Source organism: Petaurus breviceps, unplaced genomic scaffold (genome assembly GCF_028583685.1).
Source record: "Petaurus breviceps papuanus isolate PSGF00001 unplaced genomic scaffold, PetGlider_PUasm1.0 685, whole genome shotgun sequence".
Lineage (NCBI taxonomy): Eukaryota > Metazoa > Chordata > Mammalia > Diprotodontia > Petauridae > Petaurus > Petaurus breviceps.
This window is the reverse complement of record NW_027186455.1, coordinates 4,462,618-4,478,711: the sequence shown is the minus strand read 5'-3', so window position 1 is coordinate 4,478,711 and position 16,094 is coordinate 4,462,618. Positions and strand designations below refer to the sequence as shown.

General features: G+C 48.2%; 1 protein-coding gene across 5 annotated transcripts in view; it reads left to right on the top strand.

The window, feature by feature from the left end:
* Positions 1 to 9,420, top strand: part of SIL1 (SIL1 nucleotide exchange factor) — a 254,806-nt gene extending 245,386 nt beyond the window's left edge. For 4 of the 5 annotated variants that reach the window (XM_069104317.1, XM_069104314.1, XM_069104315.1 and 1 more), the window contains 3 exons: positions 6,150 to 6,246; positions 6,611 to 6,775; positions 8,989 to 9,420. In XM_069104317.1, coding sequence (XP_068960418.1) covers positions 6,150 to 6,246; positions 6,611 to 6,775; positions 8,989 to 9,339 — 613 coding nt within the window. In that variant the 3' untranslated portion in view covers positions 9,340 to 9,420. Of the gene's footprint in view, positions 1 to 6,149; positions 6,320 to 6,610; positions 6,776 to 8,988 lie in introns of all 5 variants that reach the window. The other variant, XM_069104318.1, reaches the window with a different exon arrangement.
* The last annotated feature ends 6,674 nt before the right edge of the window (positions 9,421 to 16,094 follow it).

Below are 16,094 nucleotides of genomic sequence, written 5' to 3'. Positions count from 1 at the left end.
GGAATCTCTTCAGCTCCCATGAGTTCAGTTATCTCTGTAAATGACTCTCAAATCTCACTTATCCAGCTCTCACCTTCCAGTCTTGCATCAAACAAGTTGCCTTTTGGACATTTCAGATTGAATGTCTACATCTCAAAAGTCACCATTTTCAAACAGAACTCATTTATTTCTTCCCCTAAATCCTCCTGTCTCCCTATTTTCCCTGTTACTGTCATCCTCCCCATCAACCAGCTGTGCTCCAGCCAGGTGCCATCCCAGCCCTGTTCCACTCACTTGTCTCTGGTCACACTCCCTGCTTTTTGCCAAGCCCTGCCATTTCTGCCTTCATGACGTCTTACCCAGCTGCCCCTTGTTCAGACTTTCATCCCCTCACGTATGGGCAATAGTTGGGCTCCTGGTCTGGTCGTCTTCTGCTCCAATCCCACTAGACTGCCAGGAAGATTTTCCTAAAACATGGCCGTGACAGTGTTACTCCACCCAACTCAGGAAAACTGTGGCTTCCTATTACCTCCAAGAGCAAATGCAGAATCTTCTGTCTGGCTTCTGAAGCCCTTCACAGACTGTCACCTTCCTGTTCCATTCTTCTTACATTGTGCTCCACTCTACACAGTCTGACATTCCTTAGACACCGAAGTCTCCCAATCTCCAATGTTTCAGTCCCTTTTCACTGCTGTTTTCTGTGCCTAGAATGTGCTCTCCCTCCTTAACACTAGGCTGCTTGCTTCTTCATCGCCATCTTCTGTGAGGCTTTGCTGGTCCTGCCCACTGCTAGTGGTCATGTCTGTGTCATTGTTACTCCCTGTATTGTATGTCCATAGTTGTTTGCATTTTGTCTCCCCTACTAGAATGTGAGTTCCTCGAGATCGTTGACCATGTTTTTTTTTTTCCCTTTCTTTGTGTCCCTGGCACATAGTAAGTGCTCCATAAATAGTTATTGACTGATTCTATCACTTGGGCTGTAACTTTTACTTAACTTTTACTAAATGTGCGTGACTGTTGTAAATTTTATTCTTCCACTGCCTATAGAAATGGTATCTGTATTGATAGCGAATTATTTCGAGCATTCCCCAAATAAGTGCTGTGAGAGATTGAAGAAGGTCATGGGCAGTAGAAATGACTAAACATAATCTCTGTTCTCCCTTTATATTCTCATTATTTCCATCAGACTGAAACTCCTTCATAAATACTTTCCCCAGGCTAACCACTTTTGCAAAGAAAATTGCATCATGAAAAAGGTTACTGCCAAAATGAGCTAGCATGCCGAATATTTCTTCCTTCAAGTCATCAAAGTCCTCTGCTTGCTTTCTACTCATTTTCCAAAAAGGACAAGTGTTTCTTTAGCAACCCAGGATATTTCAAGTCTTCAGTACAGGGGCTTTTCCCCCTCTCTACTTTTAAGCGTTAGTGCCTAATACCTGATTATGTAGGCATATGGATTGGATTGGTGGACATCTGTCTTCCTGCTTCTTGGTACCAGGGTTCCTCCTTAAGCCCTGGTAGGTGGTGATTTTTAGAGATCTCAACAAATCATTAGCTCTTCCTGCTCAACCAGCTTGTCCTATGTGGTAGGTGAAGGGTCACAAAGCAAGATCTGTCCTTCATGTTTCAGTACTGAAGGAAAGGAAGGAATTTTCTATCTCCTCAAATCCCCCTTTGGAACATGTGCAAATAGAGATTCCTGTTATCGGGCAGAGGTTGTGAATCTGCACAGCCATTTCAAACCCTTGTCTAGTAACTGTGGCATCCAGAAGCAGTATGTGGTACCAGAAAAAATTATGGTTTCATCATGAGACAATCTGTGATAATAGCATTAGCCAACCAACCAATGTATATCACTTCCCCATGGGAAATGGAACTTCTTTAATGCTAGTGCCTGCCTTTCAGAACTAATTGTTCACAAAGATCATTGCAAATACCAGCGATACAAGTATTTGGATGGTTCACCATATTGTTCACCATATTTAAACTGTCAAAATCCTTAAATGTCTGAGCAAAACCCAAGCAAACAAAGGATATTTTGGGGACTTATTATGTATGTTCTCCTGCAGAAAAATTCTGTCGTCTATATGACTTCCAAGTCCTTTAAACTAAGTATTTCAGTGTTGTCGTTTTCAGCCTTAGACCTTCCCACGATCGTTGCTTTTCCGTTTGCTATTGAAGAGACTCCTCATTCATAAACATTTCTGCAATTGTGTGGCAAGAACCAAATAGACTGTGTTGAATTGCATTGGCTTTGCTTGTTCAGGGACTGAGCATGTGCCACAGACTCTCAGGAATCAGAGTCTGGGAAATGCCAGCTAAGACCCAGGGAAGTCAAACTGAAAGAAAGGCTAGTTTGAAAGGCGCTCAATGCCTCATGCCTTAGAGCAGCTCTACCAGCTCCTGCCCACAGAATCCATTTCTTTTTTTTTTTAATCTCTCTTTTTTTTTTTTTTTTAAGCAATCGGGGTTAAGTAACTTGCTCAAAGTTACACGGCCAGAAATAACTGGGTGTGGTGCTAAGTGTCTGAGCCCGGATTTGATCTCCAGGTCATCCCGACACTGGAGCCGGTGCTCTTACTCTCTGAGCCACCTGGCCGCCCCTAACAGAATCCATTTCTTATAGTGAGGCACCCAGCACGTCATTGTCATCTCTGTGCCCCATCTCAGCAACAACAGACAACTGGTTTTTCTGGGTCCTTTAACCCAAGCAGGAAAAGTCACTAAAAAAGCCGTTGCTCTGTGCTCTAATAATTTTGATAATACAGGTAAAAATCCCATACTCTCTTTTATTTACTTCCATTTTTTTCTACTTCAGACTACCTGAGGAAATCACTCTTAATAAAGTCTTTGAATAACTGTAGAGCCAAATAATATTTTTTCTTCTCTCCTCTTTTTTCTTTCTTTTGGCTATGTCTAATCAACTGCTTTGATCCATCTTCCTAAATCTTTCTCTAACGCCTTAATTATGTTTGTTCCCCCCCCCCCCCAATTTCTTCTCTTCTGGTTCTGTCTGACTGGGATGGAGGAATCTAGATCTGAAAGGGAATTCTAAGTGGGAAGATGACAAATCAGCTTCCTTTCCCCTCCACGTGTCCTTGATTGGTCAGAATCTCCTTGCTAAGGCCTTTGGGATAAATGAGCAGTGCTGTCCTGGCAGGAGATTCTTTCTTCTGACATAGACAACGTCATTTCATGGGCCTCTTGGGGTCGGGACTGCTCTCCCTCCTGTTTTTTCTTCTTTCTGTAGAGGGCAGTTGCATCTTGCCTCTCCTCTGCAGTTTAGTTGGAAGATTATATCTTTTCCAGTTCTAGACCTAAAAGGACAGAGAGGCCTTTGGTGTGTCCTGGGTTAGGATCAGACTGTCCTGGCGGCATAGGGGTAGGTGTGAGCCTCAGGTGGTGCTGGTGCTGATCATGGGTCTGAGTGAGTGACAGGGCCTGGGATTACAAAACAAATGAAGACATCGCTGCCCTGGAGAAGTTTATATTCTCTTCAGAAGAAACAAGAGGGGTGGCTGGGTGGCGCCGTGAGTGAAGCACTGGCCCTGGAGTCAGGAGGACCTGAGTTCAAATCCACCCTCAGATACTTAACACATGCACACAAACCTAGCTGTGTGTGACCTTGGGCAAGTCACTTGACCCCAGTTGTCCTACCTTTCCCCTCCAAAAAAACCCCACAACAACAAAGAAACAGAAAGAACTCAGATAAGTACATCTCAGTACATGTATGCATGTGTCTACATGCTTCCACGCGTGAGGGCGTGCATACACACAGACAGACTGCGAAGGATATTACCACTGCAGGGATCTGGAAAGGCTTTGTCTGATAGGCGACACCCGAGCTGGGGCCTGAGCAGAATCTGTGATTCCAGGAGGCAGAGTGCTCATTCCAGGCCTGTGCAGACGCTCTCTAGAGCTCTCTAGGAGCTGGTTAGAGAGAAGAGACAAGGTCACAAATGCACCATAAAAAACACCAGTTAACGGGGCGGGGTGGGGGTTCCAGCCCCGTTGCCACCCCGTGTGTCCTCTCCTATTCTCGTGTGACATAAGGAGGGTTGCATACAGGAAGCAGCAGAGCTGAGCAGCATGCCTGGAATTTGTGAAGGGAAACCAGAGCCAGCTCGTGAAAGCCAGCAGGGGAATTAATTTTATTCTAGAGAGAAGGGAGATGTTTCTGGTGTTTCCTGAACAGAGAAGTGACCTGGTCAGACTTGTACTGAGCACCTAGTTGCGTGACACTGGGCCTCTGTTGGAATAGCTGACCTCTGGAGGTGCCTGTGCATCCCAGCCCTTGCCCAGCACTGACAGGCTGTGTGACCTCAAGCAAGTTGTTGCCTTTTTTACAGTTTTCCAGCAAATGAGTAAACTCTATTTGCACCTGTAGTTCACACGTGTGTTTTTGAGGGGTATGTTTGGTTAGCTTTAAAGCACCATGCAAGGTGTTGTTATTATAATATTTCTTAAGTTCTGACGTTTTATAATCCTGTACACACAGAAATAATTATGTGACAAGACTGTGTGATGTGGGCTGTAGGAGAAGTAAAAACAAAGTGCACTGGTAACCCAGAGGGAGAAATCGTTCTTGATGCAGAGGGACAGCTCTGTAGAGGAGGTGGTTTTAAACTGGGTCTCACATGATAAACAGGATTTTGGGAAGTATCAGGGAGGGGCATGCAGGGTTGTGAAATCAGCCTAGACAGAGGTGAGAAACTGTTCCACAGACCAGAGAAATTAAAGGTCTTGTGCCTCTTGTCCCTCTCCCTCCCATAATTCTCTGGCCAATCCACAGATCCATAGATTTGTAAGGCATTTTATAACTTTCAGTGTTTTCCCCCATTATTTCCTTTTATTCTCAAAAAGAACCTTATGAGGGGTGGCCAGGTAGCACAGCGAGTAAGAGCACCGGCTCCAGTGTTGAGAAGACCTGGAGATCGAATCCCGGGCTCAGACACTCAGCACCCACCCAGAAACACCTGGTCGTGTAACCTTGAGCAAGTTACTTAACCCCAATTGCTTAGGGGCGGCCAGGTGGCACAGCGAGTAAGAGCACTGGTTCCAGTGTCGGGATGACCTGGGGATCAAATCCCGGGCTCAGACACTCAGCACCCACCGAGAAATAACTGGCCGTGTAACCTTGAGCAAGTTACTTAACCCCGATTGCTTAAAATAAAATTTAAAAAAAAAAAAGAACCTTATGAGAGAGGTGTGGAAAACATTTTTATCACTGATTTTACAGCAAAGATCCAAAGGGATATGTATGTGGGACAGTCCGCCCAAACTGTAGTCAACCAGAAAAATCCTTAGTAGCTCCCTTTCTGTTCTCTGATCCCATTTTCAGGGTATGTCACACCAATTATTCCCTCTTAAGAACTTTCTCCTGTCCTCTGCCCTGAATTTCATTCTTAGCAAATTTATAGGCTAGGACAGAGAGCCTTGTATGCTGTCTCTTAAAGTGCCTTCTCTCTGCCTCTCTGTTCCAAAGGACAATAAATGATGAGGCTCCTTGGTGGCATTTCCAAAGGTCTGGTTTGCCCCTTCTTGGAAAATAGTGTTTGATGTCTGTGTAAATCACTCAGCCCTGCTGTCCTCCTTCCCGACTTGACATGTGTCGGGTGAGCATTTTTCAGGCACAGGGTGGCTAAGAGGGCCCTGATTAGCTCTTGCTTTAATTAAGCTCCTGGTCTTTTTGATTCACTGGAGCAGAGGGAAGCCAGGCTGGCCTGGCCCATGCTCTCTTCCGCCTCCCCTGGCCCTCGGGTCCTCATCCCCTCATGGTCCCCGCCCCCCAGGTGCCTCTGAGCTGCTGCCTGGGCTCTGTCTCCTCCAGGAAGTCTTCCCCAAGCTCCCGAGCAGCCAGGGCCTCCCTGTGCAAACTGCCTCTTGTGTAACTGCTTTGCACTTATTTGTATTCATTCTCTTATGTTTCTGCCTTGTTGTATACATGTGTGTAATTTAACTGTATATACGTAGGCATTAAAATGTGTGTTCCCTGTGAGTAGTGATTGTGTAGGCCTTTTATGTGTCCCGGGCGCCAGCCGTGCCTGGTACACCCCAGGTGCTTAATAAATGCTTGGTCCTTGTTTACTTGATGTCAGCTGGGTGGGAGGGCTGCTCCGAGCACATGGGGGGATGGAGAAGTCACCTTCTCCTCCCTTCTCCTCTCACAGTAATCCCAAAGTCCAGGTGGAGGCCATAGAAGGCGGGGCCCTCCAGAAGCTGCTGGTCATCTTGGCAACAGATCATCCTCTGACCGTGAAGAAGAAGGTACCTCACCCTGATCCGGTGCTGCCCTCCATCCCGGTGGTGAGGGGGCAAGGCCTGGCATCTGGCACAGCAGGTGTGCCTGGGGAGTGGGGCGTAGTGGCCTGGGCCTGCCAACCTTAAGGGTGAGCCCAGCGGGGACGTTCAGGTACTGGGGGCTGGTGCCATTCTTCCCTGCAAGACCTGGCAGTCAGGAGGTGTGCCCAGGCCCTGACCCCGCCCCTGCCTCCAGGCCCCACCCCTGGGGTGACCCCCACCTCTATGCCCCCGACCATGCCCCTCTTTCCCATGCCCCCCCTCTCTGCCCACTGCCCTGGCCACGCCCCTCTGCCCCATGGCCTCTGACCCTGCTCCTGCTGTCCCCCAGGCTCTGTTTGCACTGTCCTCCCTCCTGCGGCACTTCCCTTACGCCCAGCAGCAGTTCCTGAGGTTGGGGGGCCTGCAGGCCCTGAGGAGCTTGGTCCAGGAGAGTGGTATGGAGGTGCTGGCTGTGCGCGTGGTCACCCTGCTGTACGACCTGGTCACCGAAAAGGCGAGTGTTGTGTGTTCCCCCCCCCCCAGCTTGGATCTCGGGGAGCCCCTGGACAGGTGACTTCCAGTCTCTGCCTCAGTTTCCTTATTACGTGGGGCTTCATGATGCGCAAAGTGCATTGTGCTCTCCCAAGAGAAAGCTGCTGTTCTCCCATCCTCCCATTTTGCAGATGAAGACTGAGGCAGACAGAGGATATGGTACTTGCCCAGGGTCACACAGTTAAGTATCCATGGCCCCCTTACCTACACCAGGCAGGATTGGGATCAGATGATCCTTAAGGGCCGCCCCGTGCCATCTTGTGATGCCAGGCTCCTTCCAGTCTCTCTTGCTCTTGTTTGGAGGGGCCCATAAGCCCAGGACACTGGCAGAATGGCTGGTTGGTTTTACAGGCTCCATTTTGAGGTTCCTTGAGGAAATGGGGGCCCCCCCATGTCAGGAGACTCTCAGTGATGGGCCTCGCCCGCCAAAGGGCTGTGGTGCCAGAGAATTTCAGCATATTCCAAGGCAAGGGTTTTCTTATGACCCTCATTAGATGAGTTGCTGGAAAATTAGGGTTCAGTCTGCTTTTCTAGTCCTGGGAACTGTATGTGGTCCTGTAGGTTAGGTCTGAGCTAAGTGAATCAGGGCTTGAAGGGGCGAGAGGGTCAGCCACGACCTTTCTGTCGTGCTAGGACCATTGCAGATCCATATGCTCCAGGGCAAGACGGGGCCTTCTCTGTCCTGTCTCCTCCACTCCTGGCCACTCTAGGAACAGAGCCAGCAGGATTCCTTCTTCCCTTGCCTTGGATGCTCAGCCACCCCTCACTTTCCTTCTTGGGTCTCTGTCTACCCCCTTCCCCTGCCCCCAAGGAACTTCTCAGTGCTCCATGCCCACCCCATTAGGCCTGAGGAGGGTTTGTGAATGAAAGACTGAAGGCCATTAAAACATGCTTGAGCAATAGCATGGATTCCTCTCCCTGAGAGTGCTGATTGGGGCTCAGTCAGGTGCTATTCTGTTCCAGGGCTGGGGGAATTTGTGCAACCTCTCTGGGTGCTGGAGCTGCACAGGCCCCACAGGCCGGGGATTGTCACCAGCTCTGTGACCTTGAGCATGTCCTTTAACTTCTCTGGTGGGACTTGGCTTCTGAGGTCTTGTCCACCTCCAGATCTCTGACTTAGGAGCCTATACTTATAGAGTTAGACCTGATAATCAAGGGAGGTTGGAGACCCAGGCCTTGGATGTGATTCTTAATTTGTCATTTTAAAGTCTGAGAAATATATTAATAAATGACAGAGTGAAGTGGGCTAGTGGGTCAGAATGCAAGCTGTCCAGAGAATGGACACAGCTGTACTATTGGCTTCTCCCAGTGAAGGCCCTCTTTCCTAACACACTCTGTTCTGGGTCATTTGATCAAGTCTAGCCCTGTGGTTCTTGAGCAGGAGATAAGAGAAGAGAACCCAGGAAGCCCCATTCCTCCTTCTTTTGCCCAGTCAGTGAGGGCGTGCCTCTGGGGTTTCCCCTTGTTCTCTTCCCCGCTTTTTCCCCTGCCTGGTAGAATTGCTCTCAACTGAGGCTGGAGATGCTATAATCTTCTGTAATAGCATATAGACATGTGGTGTTCAAATCTAATTAATAAAGTGTGTACATAGTCATTATCACAGGAGGTGGCCATCTGAGCCCAGGGATTGGTTCTTAAAGACGCCCCCCCCTCCTGTACCCCTCCCCTCCTCATCCTGCTTTTCTGCTTCTTACATTGAAATGACAATTGTCAGGATCCTCTGGCCATGATGAACAAAGTCATTCACTACACCCCCCACCCTTATCTGGAGCTCCCTCCCTGGGGGGGGGGGGGGCGGTGTCAGAGGGCAGGGAGGATGGGAGGGGCCTGGCCAGGCAAGGGCAAGCCTCAGAAGTCTTTTTGCTTCTGCTGCTGAGCTCACTCTCCCTGTGGCCCGGCCAGCCAGCTCACACATCAGTGCAGACTCGCCTTCATTCACTGGGGCGGATGGGAGTCAGTGGCAGATCTCTGTAAGTGAAGGACAGCACATTATGTGTAAATTGATAGTATTCAGATTCAATTCTTCCTGGTTCACAAGTGGACTTTTTTGTTTCTTTCAGTTTTCTGCCGTCTTGGCCTTAACAAATGTAAAATGTCCCCATATTTCACCTTGACTTTGATGCCTTGCTACTGACTCTGCCCCTGTCTGCTTTTCTCCTCCCCGGTCTGGTGCAGATGTTGGTGGAGACCACTGAGCATGTCCAGGACTCCCCAGAGAAGGTGCAGCAGTACCGCCAGGTGGAGCTCATGCCAGGACTGCAGGAGCAGGGCTGGTGCGCCATCGTTTCGGGGCTGCTGGGGCTGCCAGAGCACGACACACGGGAGAAAGTGCTTCGGACTCTGAGTGCCCTCCTCAGCCCATGTCGGGCCCGTTACCGCCAAGACGTCCTCCTGAGCAGCACCCTCCAAGGCCTACGGGCTGAGTACCAGGAGCTGGCTGCGCTAGAACAGCGGGATGGGGAAGAGAACGGCTACTTCCAGGAGATGCTGGGCACCATCAACGGCTTCCTCCAGGAGCTTCGCTGAGCTCCCACGGCAGTGGCTTCAGAGGGAAGGCTCCCAGCCCTGCTGACTGTACTGGCCATTAAATGGAGGTGTTGAGAGCTGGCTGTTTGTCTTTTTAATCTTGGTGACAGTTGTGATGTGGAGGTCTGTCTGCACCAGGATGTGCAGAAGAGAGATTCTCAGAATTGGCCAGGAGAGATTCTCAGAATTGGCAGGGCCACAGGGCCTTCTTCACAGTGTTGCTAAGGCAGGTTAACCCAGGGGCTCTCAAGTTGGAATCCCCTGTGGGGTTTGTGGACAGATTTTAAGGAGGTCTGTGAAATTGAAAGGGAAAAATATTCAGGTAATGGTATTTTGGTAGAATTGGTTTCCTCTATAATTATTTTATGCATTTAGAAACATTATTTTAAGAAGGTATCCATACACTTCATCAGACTGTCCAGGGTTCCAGGACACCTAAAATGTGAATATCTCCTAGGTTAAAAAATCAGCTATTCAAAGTTGGTGAGGCCAGTGACTCTTGTTTGGCCTTTTGGACATTGATTTGGACATGGCATTGCCATGCCTGGCCAAGTCATAAAGTTCCCTCCCCTGTGGGCTAGTTTATATAAGGGAAACTCCTCCCAGCACCACAAACTATAGCTCTGCCCACTGACCACAGTAGGATATGCCATCTCCTCTCCCCCACCCCCACCCCCACGGATGACCCAAGTCCAAACTCTTTCCAAGCCTTGGTTTTCAGTTCTGTGAATAATCAGCACTTAAATTTCTATGGCACTTTTTAGGTTTGCAAAGCTCTTTCTTCACAGTAACCCTATAGGACATATGCTTGCCAGTTTTATGTTCACCATTTTACAGATGAGAAGACGGAGTTCAGAGAGTTAAGAGTTCAGAGTTGGATATTTTGGTTTGGATTACGTTTTGCTGTCTTTTCCTGAGGTTGGTGAATGAGGATGAGGTGTTTTGTGAACCTTAGATTTAGGGTGATTGGGCGCAGTGATGTGAGCTTTTGTTGCTGTCACATCGGCTCCTCTTGGTAGCCCCTTTTTACAGAGGGAGGGAACTTCAGAGAGGTGAAGGGAGGGGCTCTCACTTGTGAAGTCATAGAGACGGGGCGTCGGACCCTGGATGCACGTCCCTTTAATGCTGGTCCTCTTTTTTTGTACAAGACCAATGACATCACAGATGAGTGACAGCTTGAGGGGGCCGGCCGAGGAGGGGGCCAGAGGGGAGAGCTGGATGATAGACTGAGTACTAGCACCTTTCTTTCTGACTTCAACAAATACCGCCTTTTGTGTGCTGCCACCCATCGGATTTTCTCTCCCTACCCCAACCGGGCTGGCCTCGGACCTTAGATGACCAGTCAAAAGAGGTCACGTCTGAGGTCAGGGAGAGGTGAAAGCCCAGGGCTCTTGTGTGGATTGCCTAGCAGTTCCAACTACCTCCCCCTCCCTGCCTAGCAAAGGTGCAGAGGAAAGACTGTGCTTGGCAGCTGGGAGCCTGCATCCATGTTGCTATGGCAACTCTGGCTTTGGGGTTTCCTGATTTGGATTCCTGTATGTTTGTTTTTCCACCTTTCCCAATGCACCAGCCGGACTGGGCTGGCTCCCTCCCTTCCTTTTCAGAGAAAAAGAAAACACGAGAAAGCTAAAGTCTTGACAGGGACTGGCTTCTGGGGTCCAGGGATTAAAGTTGAGACCCAGTGGGGACGGCTGTGAGATATAGATGTTCAGATGGGGAGCTTGATTGCTACTTTCCTCCAGGTCACTCTGCCTGACCCCTCTTAAAAGGCTCCAGATTATTACTTGGACCATACAAGGCTTGAAAAACACTGATTAAGATTTTCTAGTCTCCCCACCTTTCCTTGAGTGGGTAGGGCAGAATTATGGCCCTGGGGTGGCAGTTTCCTACACCTAACCAACCATGTTGCTTTTCTTGTCCTGCTCAGAACAGAAATGGGAATCCATGGCACAGCTGGCTGAGAGCTTGGGGCTTTTCTCTGTGGGAATCTCCCCATTTCATTATTTTTCTCCCCATGATCTCAGCCCTTTCTAGCCTGTACCAACCAGGGCATGAGAAGATTGGAGACAGCAGAATGAGTCTGAAAATTTCCTCAGCACCCAGCACAACAGGGGTGTAACTGTTGACTGGACCCACCTCCCCTCCCCATCAGAGTTGCTACATGGGGATTTCAAGGAACAATTACAAGAGCCCCCAGAGACACAGATGGGCAGTTACAGGCAGAGGGGGGGGCAAGGTTGGGCTGCAGTTTCCTGGGCTCCGTTACTGCTCCCAGCAACATCCCACCCACTGTGGACCCTTGGGGTCAAAAAGGGCAGGTCCTGTCCCAAGGTGCGACTGTTCTGTGATCAGAGATGATGGTCTAGGGCCTGCCTCATCTCTTTTGGTTCTGGCCTGATTTCTCCCTACTTTTTGCCCCCCAGCTGTCTTTCTTCCCTAGGAAGAGTGTTGATATTTATGGCCTTTTGGAGGCACCACTGGAAAAGGAAGGAGGAATGAGACACTGGGCTTTGTTCTTCCTGTCCCCCACATGCTGATGAAGGGGCAGAGCCAGCTGATGATAGGATCTGAGCCATGGCACTTCTGGTGGGAGCACAGTGATGCTATTTCCTCTCCCAGAGGCTGATTCCTCTGACATTCACTTTTTTGCTTGGTTTCACCCCATTCCTTCAATGTCCTCATTCCCAACCTTTTCTCCTGACTTCCTTCAGGTCTCAACTCACATCTCACCTTCTACAGGAAGTGTTTTTCAGTTCACCTTATTACTAGTGCCTTCCCCCGAGATTCCCTCTCAGTTTATTCTAAATATATCTTGTTTGCCCACACGCATTTTCATATTGCAGTAGATTGAGTTTCTTGAGGGCAGAGACTATTTTTTTGTATTCGAGCACGTATTCCCCAGCACATGGTAGGCACTTAATGGATCCTTCTTGACTCCTTCCCCTTTGTGTTGAACCACTCCAGTATTTACTGAGTGCCCACCAAAGGCCTGCCCATCCATCCTCATCCAATGTATTGTGTGAGATACTGGAGAACATGGTCCATTACCTTGGAGAGAGACCTGTTCTTGAATGAGAGTTGTACCAGCAGAACAAATGGGAGTCTAGGTCCACACATGGCAATCAGAGATACTTGGGGACTTGTACCTTTCTTTTCCTCTTCTTCCTCTTGACTCTTCTCCGTGGTCTAACTCTGGGCCTCTGCCCACACTGAAGGCCATGTGTTTCTTCAGTGCCCAGGGTTTGGGGGACATGGAGCTGTCAGGGTTTGTTTGGCTCATTTCCCATCCTGGTTGCTCCTTCATAAATCTTGCAATTTGGGGCTGTGGAGCAAGAATAAACATGTTCATGTTTGATTTCATTTGGGCTGAGACATTCCCAAATATGGAAAAGTGGAAATATGTTGAGTCTCTCACCAGAGCACTCACTGCTTCTTCTTAATGGCAGTTTCACTCATCCCAGTGTATTCTCATTTGCCATTTGAGGACAAAAAAACGAAGTGCAGAGATGGTGGGCCAGGGAGTCAGAGGATGTATGTCCTCCTTAGCCCCTTTCTTTTTCATTGGCAACTCATATCAGTCTTCAGACCTTTAAAGAAGGGAAATTTGTCCTGTCTGAAGGGGCAGCTTGTGGTTGGTCATTTGTCTCGTGTATGCAGGGAACAGGGGTAATGATCCTCATTGAATCCTCCCAGGTAATTGACCTGCTGGGGCTGAGGGTGGGGTGCTATCCAAGAGGCCTGGGTCTGTCTATCCAGTACAATAGTTGGCATCATTAACACAGGATGAAATGGGGATGCATGTGCTATTGCCTTGGAGTTTCAAGAATAGAAACCAGCTAAAAACAGAAGGGTTTTCTGTGGGAGATTCCCCTTCCTTGGGACCCCTGAGATACGGCTTCTTCTTTGAAGCCAAGAGTGTCCACAACGTGCCTGTCCAGTCCTATTCATATTGGATAATATGGTCCCTGACCATGGACAGCTCCCATTCTAACCAGCAGAACAATTGGAGACCTATCTTCTGCTTGTCACTTCCATGGACTAGAGACTGGGTTCTTGGCATTCTCCTTCCCCTTCCCTTCATTTTCAGCATCCTGGGCACTGTCATGATTGGGCAGACTGGGGACAAAGCACATACAGGCTGCTACTCTACTCAGATTCGTGAATGAGAACTGAGGGGATGCAGAGCTCCCCAGCAGCACAAACTAATGGCTTTATTACTCCTTACAACCTGTGGCCCCAGAATGCTATCAGCATGGTCAGGGGCCTAGAGTTGTCCACAAGAGAACAGGGAGGGACAGTACAGACAGGGTAGCTATTAGAATCCCCAGTGACAGGCAGTATCTCCTCTATGTTCTTACTTGGGAGTAGGGGATGACTCGTGACTGCAACAGGGCAGTATGAGCTGCCTTTTTGGAAGAGTGGTTCACGGAGGGGACTGTTGGCTTTTAGTTTGTAGTCTGGGGGCATATGTGGAGGCAGGGTCTTAAAAGACAGGAGTTAGGAATTGATCTGACTGGGCATGGGATTCGGTGGAGCATATTGGAAATCGTCCTCCACTCTTTGCAAGATCCGTTATAAGGGGGGCGGCCAGGTAGCACAGCGAGTAAGAGCACCGGCTCTAGTGTCGGGATGACCTGGGGGATCAAATCTGGGCTCAGACACTTATTACCCACCCAGAAACACCTGGCCATGTAACCTTGAGCAAGTTACTTAACCCCAATTGCTTAGGGGCGTCCAGGTGGCTCAGTGAGTAAGAGCACTGGCCCCAGTGTGGGGATGACCTGGGGATCGAATCTGGGCTCAGATACTTAGCACCCACCCAGAAACACCTGGCTGTGTAACCTTGAGGAAGTTACTTAACCCTGATTGCTTAAAAAAAAAAAAAAGATACGTTATAAGGGAGGAGACTAGGGAAGAAACTAATGGGCCACAGCAATAGTCCAGAACTGAGGCAAGGCAGAGGAAATGGAAACAGGTTAAAAAAAAAAAAAACAGTGGTTTTTGAAGGAGGAAGTAGTAAGATTTGCAAGCTGACAAAATGGAGATGAAAGAAAAAGTAAAGGGTGATTCCATCATGGACCATGCCTAAGAAGAAATTCTGGTGGATTAACTTGGTTGGGGCCAGGTGTCTGTGCCTCAGATGTGAAGGCATGAACATGGGAGCTCAAGACCCCCCTGAGGGAGGACTTTCTGGGATCCAAGGGGCAACTTCATGAGAATTTCCAGACCGAGGAACAAATAGATCTAGGGCCCTGGCAGCTTTGTTGGCTGGTCCTTTGACCATTCACTATTTTCCTCTTATTCATAGCTCTTCATTTATTTCATTTAATATCCTCCAATGAGAAAGGGGGGCATAGGAAGGGGGACAAGGGAAAGGAACACTTTAGATACCTGGCTGGAGGGTTCAATAAAAGGCTGGAAAACTTTGAAATCAGAGGCTTTCCCTGAAGATTTTGTCCTGCCCATTTCCAATTAGAGTCGAAGGAAAAAGATGCCTTATAAATGCTACGATGGATGCTCTTTCTACAACAGACGTTGTAAATTGAGTCTTTTTAAGTGCACAAGAGAGCTGGCCTTTTTCTTAATAAAAATCCTACTGTGGATCCCTTTATAAAACAAATAATTACTCCTTAACTTCATCTGTTGTATAAATGTATTTTTTTTTCATGTTTGCCCTCTGTAGGGAGCTGCTCACGGCTAATTAAAGGAGAAGGGCACAATCTCATCTGTCTGCTACACATGAGCCCAGTTTTATAGCCGTGGAAAGGGGGGTGGGGGAAGGGGTCACAAACAGATATATGGCTGTAAGCAGAAGGAGCTGGGGTTTGAACAGGTCTTCCTCCTCTGAGTGACCAAATCTGGCCCAAGTCCAATGACAACTCGTACCCTATATGGTCACTGTGTGTGTGTGTGTGTGTGTGTGTGTGGGGGGGGGTGTCAAACTCCGTGTGACTGGCTGATCAGACCAAGGCCAGCTCAGAGGCTCCAGCAGGGACATGTGCAGTGCTGACTTAGTCTGTGCATCTCAGATTGCGAGCTCCTTGGAGGCAAGGATGGACTTTTGCCTCTTTCTGAGTCCTCAGTATTTATTTAGCACAATGCTTGGCACATAGTGTCATAAGTGCTTAATAAATGTTTATTAACTGACTTTATAATACTTTAAACCATTTCATCTGGGACTCCTAACAGCCCCGTAAGGCAGACAATGGATTTCCTAAGCAGGGACCCCTCACAGGACCCTCTCTTAGAGGCAGAGATTTAAATCCAGGTCTCCTCCATCCAAAGCCTCAGTCGATTTAAAGCTGTGTGATGGGGAATGTCTCCAGGCATTGCCTATATCGAACTAGTTTTAGTTGACTATATGCATGTTACCCAGGAAGGCATTGAATTGTGGGGAATGCATTAATGTGCAGAAGGGGGCACGATAATTTTTGTTAATTGTGGTTAAACTATTGTTTTAAAAAAAATTATATATAAAAGTTGTTACAATTCTCCTTCTTGTTTTATCAAGTTAGCCATCCAATCCCACCTCATGTGCACAAGGGAGGGTCACCCACCCTCAGAAGGTAAGATAGGATAGTTTTTCTATATACTACATATATATATATATATATAGACTGTGCGAGTTACAAAAAGAGAAAAGGTTGAATCCTAGATGGGGTTGGGGATTAAGATAGGTGGTGACTTTATTTGAAAATTGCACCCGACAAAAATGATTTGAGAGGAAGGGGGAGAGAAACTTTGGCCCACTTGGC